General features: G+C 42.1%; 1 protein-coding gene across 1 annotated transcript in view; it reads left to right on the plus strand.

The window, feature by feature from the left end:
• Positions 1–6,696: 6,696 nt before the first annotated feature.
• Positions 6,697–7,500, plus strand: part of antxr2a (ANTXR cell adhesion molecule 2a) — a 67,621-nt gene continuing 66,817 nt past the window's right edge. The window contains exon 1 of the mRNA XM_062543018.1: positions 6,697–7,064. Within this exon, the coding sequence (XP_062399002.1) occupies positions 6,925–7,064 (140 nt within the window). The 5' untranslated portion in view covers positions 6,697–6,924. The remainder of the gene's footprint in view (positions 7,065–7,500) is intronic.

Raw genomic sequence — 7,500 nt, forward strand, 5'->3', positions numbered from 1 at the left:
TGTGTGTGTGTGTGTGTGTGTGTGTGTGTGTGTGTGTGTGTGTATGTGTGTGTGTGTGTGTGTGTGTGTGTGTGTGAGCGTGTGTGTGTGTGTGTTTTGCACTCATTGCTTTGTATTTATGCATCTATTATGCAGGCTGGCCGTTGGCTGCGTGCCTTGTTGGGCTTAAAAAGACATTTCATCAGAGGGGAAGAAACAAAGATGGCTGCAGCACAACACTGACATTTATCTCCAGCGGTCTGGACAGGAGCTTGAGCAAACAGGCACAAGGAGCAGGTGCCATTTGATGGACAAAGCTGCCAGCACCACACCGCCTGTCACACACACACACACACACACACACACACGAACAGACAGACTGAGAGAGAGAGGAGGGAAAGAGGAGGGAGAGACTGGAAACAAACAATCAGCCTCTACAAATGAAAAATTCAAATTGAGACACAAAGGAAATCTCTGTGAAAATATTAATTTGCATCCCCACCGCCTGTGTCGGGATATGTGCTGGCTGGGTGCGGCAGAGAAAAATGAGGAGGACGCGTTCAAATAAGTCTGTTGCAAAAATCTGCTGACAAAAACATTTACCCAAATAATTTGCCCACTTCTCCATTCCTGTGTAATGTTTGACAGTAAGACTGAGGGAATGAAAATAGCACAGAAATGTTCAGGAAAGTTCCTCCTCCTCAACCTCCACCTCCTCCCTCACAATGTTTTCTTTTTTCCCCCTTTCTATCTCTTTTCCGATTTAACTTGATTTAAAAAATAACAATGTCTGTTATAAATAAAGTGCATCTTTCCCTTTCTTTCTCTGTCTTCTCCTCTACCATGCTCTCATTCTCTCTCTCCCTCTCCCTCTTTTTTCTCTCCTTCTCTCTCCCCCCCTCTCTCTCTCTCTCCTGCATGGCGTGAGGTGCACATGGCCACCCGGCTGGGTACCCATGCGCACGCGGGCATGGAGACAGAGGGAGAGGGTGGCACTGCCATGCAGCCATCACAGAGGGGCTGCGTTAACTGCCCTGATTGAGTGGTCTTTACAGGTCAATCTTTCACACTAATGTGAGCCTGTCCACTCCAATCTCCGCCAGATAACCGCCCGGTTAGCACGGCAGCACGCACTCTCACACTGCTCGCTCAGGGTCTGCCGCATGTGTGCGTCCGTGTGTGTGTGTGTGTGTGTATGTGTGTGTGTGTGTAAGTGTAAGTGTATGCATGTGTGTGTGAATGTGTGTGTGTGTGTGTGTGTGTGTGTGTGTGTGTGAGTGTCTAAGTGTATACGTGTGTGTGTGTGTCTGTGTGTGTGTGTGTGTGTGTGTGTGAGAGTCTGTGTGTGTGGGGGGGGGGGGGGGGCAGGGGTGTTGTTTAGGGTGAGTGGTAAAGGCGGTGAGAGAGGAGAACAAATCTTCTGAGAACAGGCTCATTGAGCTGACAAGCCCAGCAACAGCCACCATTATCCGCGCTGGACGCCCAAGCACTGCTCATTCCACCGGACGGGACGGAGGAGGAGGAGGGACAGAGACGCTGATGGGACAGGACGCAAGGGGACAGACAGACGGACGGCGGGATGGACGGACCGAGCTGGGGAACAGTGTCCTCCCCATGTCACTCGCCAGCCACTCTCCAGAGGCTGTCTCTCTAGTCCAGATAAGGCTTAGACTTGGCCCAGTTAAGACAGAGATCCACTCTCACTCTGTCCATGAAAAGATCACCTTCATCAAAGGTGTTGCCAGGTCTTAGCATTTGGGAATGTTTGTCATAACTTATATTAGTGTCAGTAAAAGAAGATGTTGTTACACTGTCCTTATTCACTATAGCCAATGTGGGTCTCTGCAAAGAACAATCTCCATGGAAATGTTTTATTTATTCTTGACATGTCCATATTTATCTCTTTAAAGAATATTCGTCTTCAATCTTCATTCAATTGGTTCTTTTTTGTCTTTTTAACTAACCTTAACTAAGCTCTTCAGTATACCTCTTTATGCCTTGAAGGGATTCTTATAATAAATTCCATTAGGCAACATCTTTAAGACTTAATATTAATATTAAGAAGACATGAATATGATATTTAATATGTTGACTATTTTGCCACACCGTCATTTGACAGGTGATCTGGGTTTTGGGATGCATAGGCTGATTTTTTGTATCCTTTTCATATTCAAATGTTTGACATATCTGGGCATTCCTTTTGATTTTCCCGCAGTTCCAGCCATAATAGACCATTGCTCTTGCTCTCCTGACAGTATTTGAGTTGAAGAGACACGTGCATATTCTCTGACGCTAATCAGTTTTGCCCCCGTGGAGCTCGCTATTAAGCTGTTCCCGATACGCACACACACGCGCGGTGCGCACACACACATTCAGTACTACAGAGAGAGAGAGAGAGAGAGAGAGAGAGAGAGAGAGAGACGCACCTTGCTCTCAGTGCCCGTTTGCCGCTGAAATTCTTGACGTATCCGCAGCGAGAAGTTAAAAGGTACTTTGAGATGACTTTATCACCTGCTTCGGGCCCAGAGTCTAAAATGTATTAGTGAAGACGTTTTTAATCCAATTATCCATCCGCGCCGAGGCGCTGTCTCTGTGAAACATGTTTCTGAGGGGAGAACTGAAAAAGACTCTCAGGCAAGATTAATCCTCTGATTTGTAATTCCGTAATCGTTTCACTGTGCTGTCAGCGATAAGGGAAACGCACGTCTCCGTGCGCCTTGGAATCTGTGGTTCATCCGAGTAACACAATCGGAAACTTTTATCATAATCAAATCAGATATTACATGAACGAACTCATTCCATCACTTACTAATTAGCCAAAATAATGTCTTTTTTAACGTGGGTCTTTTGAATAAATAAAAATCTCACTAAACCTTTCATTTGGATTTGGTCATCTGTCTGTTTTACTATTGAAATGTTGGTCCTGTGCCCAACAAATACAATCAAAATATGGACAAAAACGCGCTGTCTTTTCCTCCCATTCTTGATGTATAGTCTGCTATTCTGACTAGGCCTAATGTTCTTAACTTTGCCATTGACCATTACGCATGCACACTGAGTAGGCCTTGTGCGCGGCCGAGTATGGTGTGTCTTGCCTTCATTTTGGAGGTAACCTCGACAAAGAGCACCTCTCAATTATGAGCGCTTAAATATTACTGTAAGCTACTTTTTATAAATGCAGTTTTGACCACCTTTATTTTTATTTAATTTGTTGATGTTCTTGTCCATGCTATCTCTGGCAAGGAGTCTTTTCAGCTAACCAGTGGGTAGGTCTTGAAGCATATTCTCCTTAATAGATTCATATACTAAAGTCACAAGTTTGTATTTACATTTTGAAGATAATTTCCCTTTAGTATGAATTCAATATGAAGGAAATGCAGTTATAATGGTCGACTCTTCACAAAACTGTCTCCCAATAGGGAAAGAAAGAAAGAAAGGAAGAAAGAAAGAAAGAAAGAAAGAAAGAAAGTATTACACTACAATATCTTTCTCTTATTTTACTCCATTTTGCATAATTTCCAATTGATCAGTGTCTGTGTCTTCCTTGTTTGTCTGTAAATAAGTGGAACATTGGGCTATGATTGCACCTTTGCAGTTAACCAGCAATTGCAGCCCTGATGAGTTTCAACACCTCAGTGCATATCACAATTAGTTGTGTTGTTTTCCCTGTCACTTTTAATTACACCTACAACTCTAATGCCCGTGACAAATAGCTGAAATCAAACTTCTCAACCCAACGGGTTTTTTAATATATCTCCATAATCAGGCATTCAAGGTAGCCTCCTCATGTTAGTAACACCCCACCATTTCAGATGCACAATTGGTCATATGATGTATTAGAATCATTTGAATTTGATCAGCTTGGGTTCACTCAGACAAAAAAATGCATCTCTGCTCATAAGATGTGTTTGTATGGATGTTTGGGAAAAAGTAAAGTGGCGTTGAATAGCAAAAAAAAAGAAAAAAACTTAATGAAGAGCTTTTCAAAGAGAGTAACAAGGACACTGCATTTAGTTATACCAATCCTTTTCTTAATTGTCCAACAGGAGGCACATTTTCTCCCTCAGCATTTTTCCAGCAACTAACACTGTCTTTGATAAGTAAGCAAACAAACAAAAAGCAGGCAAAAAGCAAGCAAACAAACAAAAAAACAATATATATATATAGGCTATATATATGGGCTCATACAAATGTAACACAAATGTGAGCCCTGGAGGATACTATAGGCCTAAAAATATACTGTACACAGTGGTAATCTACAAAAGGTACTGTTTCAGTGGATCTTTAAAAAAAAAAAAAAAAAAAAAAATAAACAGATCAGACTCATTAGAAGCAGTTGTCATTTATGTTCAAGTTCAATCTCAAATGTATGCATGTGCATTGTCATATTGGTCAAATAATGTACTTTGAACTGTAGGCCTAAGAGACTGTAGAATCTTGGTGTTTTTTTCCCATGTCCTGATGAGTGCTTGTAGTCATCGTGTCATGAGAATACTTAAGCATTATCTGGACACATCTCTGGTATCTCAGTTCAGGATTGCTTCACCCCACCTCTCACGAGAATATTTCAGCACAGAAGGGACTCTTGCCTAACTATGCATTGCCAAAGACAGCCTTCAGCCAGCCTCCACTCAGTTCTCATGAAGCAAGTTTCTTAGTTCTGAAATCACTGTGTTGGCAACAAATGGGCTACCTGGTTTCATAGAAGCAGTTGTCTGTAGTGGAACTGTAGGGCCGGGGAGGGGTGGGGGCCAAAACCACACCAGCTACCAAAGCCACAGGCCTCAACTGCCGGTGTTGTTTTGAAGAGGAGACCACAGACCTGCAGGGGAGCTGATTCCCCCATGGCCTCTCAGAGTCAGTAATTAGGCCTATTGACATCTGGACAGTAAAGTGGCTACCTAAAGGCAGTCCAGTGCTTTGGGGGGAGGGGGCGGGGGACATTGTGGCATGGATTATTTCAGGGATAATACTTAGTGTCAGTGCCAGTTTCCTTCAGCACTGAACTCATAGGCAGATAGTCGCTACTTAGCTTTTGCGTGTGTCTTATCTTATTTGTGGTTGTATAACAGGCTGTTATTGTGTGTGGGGAGGAATGGAAACAATGCAACAGCTTTAGCTGGACATTGTAAAGCTCCCAAAATCTGAGCCACCTGCCAATCACTTCCCGGAGAAAATCTGTCACAGGAAATGTTCCAGACGTTAAAGAAAGATTCCCATTAATGAAGTGTCATTTAAAAGGCTGACAGAAGACGTGTGACTAAATCCTGAAAACCCCCTTGGTCGATCCACCAGTCACTATATGCTATCGTGTGAGGAGAGTGCTTTAGATAACAGGAACTTAGGTGTTTGTCTAATATGTTTAAACACGCTCATGCACAGCTCAAGGGTCTATGACATCATTTTTATGATCAGTGTATTTTTCCTCTAACAACTGACTGATACAGAGAGTGTCATATTTCACAACATACGAATTCTGGAAATTCTGGCCTTACTTAGAGAATATTACTTTAAGGTGTGTCACAGCAACATATAGCATGGGACATGCTATGCATTAGGATACTTAAATTGGGACATGCTATACATTGGGATACTTAAATATATTGTGTGAGTTTTTATTGTGGATGATAAAATCACAGTAATGGCATGAATAAGTATAGATTGTAAATAGTAAAATGGTACATATTGCAATGGCAAGAGGATAGAGAGAGAGAGAGAGAGAGAGAGAGAGAGAGAGAGAGAGAGAGAGAGAGTGTGTGTGTGTGTGTGTGTGTGTGTGTGAGTGTGTGTTCATTCCCTGTGTGCCTGTGAACATAACACACAGATGGCTTCATATTTGACACTTTGGTATTTGAGCATTTCTCACAGAATAAGTGCAAGTGTTTTTACAGAGATGAACTGGAGTGATTATCATAAGATCTTTGTGGTGAAACCATAAAACTATGCCCTCTGCTCTGTCAGAAAACAAGAAAAGGGGAAAATCATTGGCTCGTAACTTTTAAAGATGCTGATGAAAGTTGCATAGGCAAAAAACAATATGAGCACAGAACTGAATTTTGTTGCCTTATTCATTCAGATGCTTGCCCTGCTATGGTGTAATTCTATGGAGCTGTTGCTGTGGGTTGAGGATGTGGTTCTGTAGAAGAAATGAGGATCAAAGGCATGTGGCAGCAGAACCCACATATGGTCACAACACATGTGCGAGCGCGCGCGCACACTCACTCACACACTCACTCACACACACACACACACACACACACACACACACACACACACACACACACACACACACACACACACAGAGTTTTTATTTCCCCCCCCCCCCCCCCCTCAATTGGATTTCCTCGTTGTTTTTATTTTGTAGCCTATTTCCTTGCTGTATGCAAAACTTGTTTGCCCCGAGTCATTTAAGCACAGCCAACTTGCAGTTCTTTAGAAAATATATTCTATTTCAAAATATATACAGATACTTTCCAACATGGTTGGGCGTTCCTGCGAAATGACATATTGACTAAGTTAAACAAAAAAAAAGTGTAGCCTAAGGCACAGCAACAGCTGCACATCTGCACCGCGCACGCGCAGTAGAAAAGAGGTTAAGTTTGTGGGAGTGCTTAAACTTGGAGCAAAGTTTGTCAAGACTTTTGTTCTCATGGCTCTGAAGGAAATGAGTCGGTACAGATGACACCGAGGCAATGCTGTGTACAACAGATGTGAAGAAATCACCAGCGTAACGTCACAAATGTGATTTCCTACCTTTCACAGGAAACAAAGTTGCGGCTTTTGTTCGGTTATAAAGTTGACACATCGAAACGGGGAGGTGTATGTGCTTGATCTTCCAACTGTAATTATTCACCGACGACAGTGCACAACTGGATAACCTGTTTTTGATTCTGTTTGATTGTGTTGTGGGGCGCTGAGACAACCTTTACTATTTTTGCAACGACTATGATGTCCAAAGCAAGTTTTTGTGTACAAAAACATTGGACCATAGGGATAACAGTGGTTTTCGTCTTGAGCTTTATCTCTTTTAAAGTGGAAAGCCAGTCTTGCCATGGAGCATATGATCTTTACTTTGTGTTGGATAGGTAAGAAGACTTTACATCATACATAGCCTACTTACAGTGCCTGCTTTTGCTTTTGTGCTTATGTGCTATCAGGCCGGGTCTGCCACCAAAAATGGATAGGATACAGTGTGATGAAAGTCAATTGCGATGGTCTTAGATTTGGTCTTGCTCGTATGTACAGTATCTGTCATCAACATACATCCCTTACGAAAAATAGCTCTTCTATAATATTTCTATAATAGGCTACGTCTCTATAGCATACGCTATATAATGTTTGGTAATACCTTTATGATATCCTTGCCCTTTAGTGTTCCCATAGTAGGCTATACATAGATACATAGATACATACATATAACCTACTTCTACAGTATGTCTTAGAATAGTATCCCTATAATATCTAGGATATAATATACGTATACGATTACAATAATATTTTGTCCCATATAATGTGCCTTGA

Source organism: Sardina pilchardus, chromosome 8 (assembly GCF_963854185.1).
Source record: "Sardina pilchardus chromosome 8, fSarPil1.1, whole genome shotgun sequence".
NCBI classification, from domain to species: Eukaryota; Metazoa; Chordata; class Actinopteri; order Clupeiformes; family Clupeidae; genus Sardina; species Sardina pilchardus.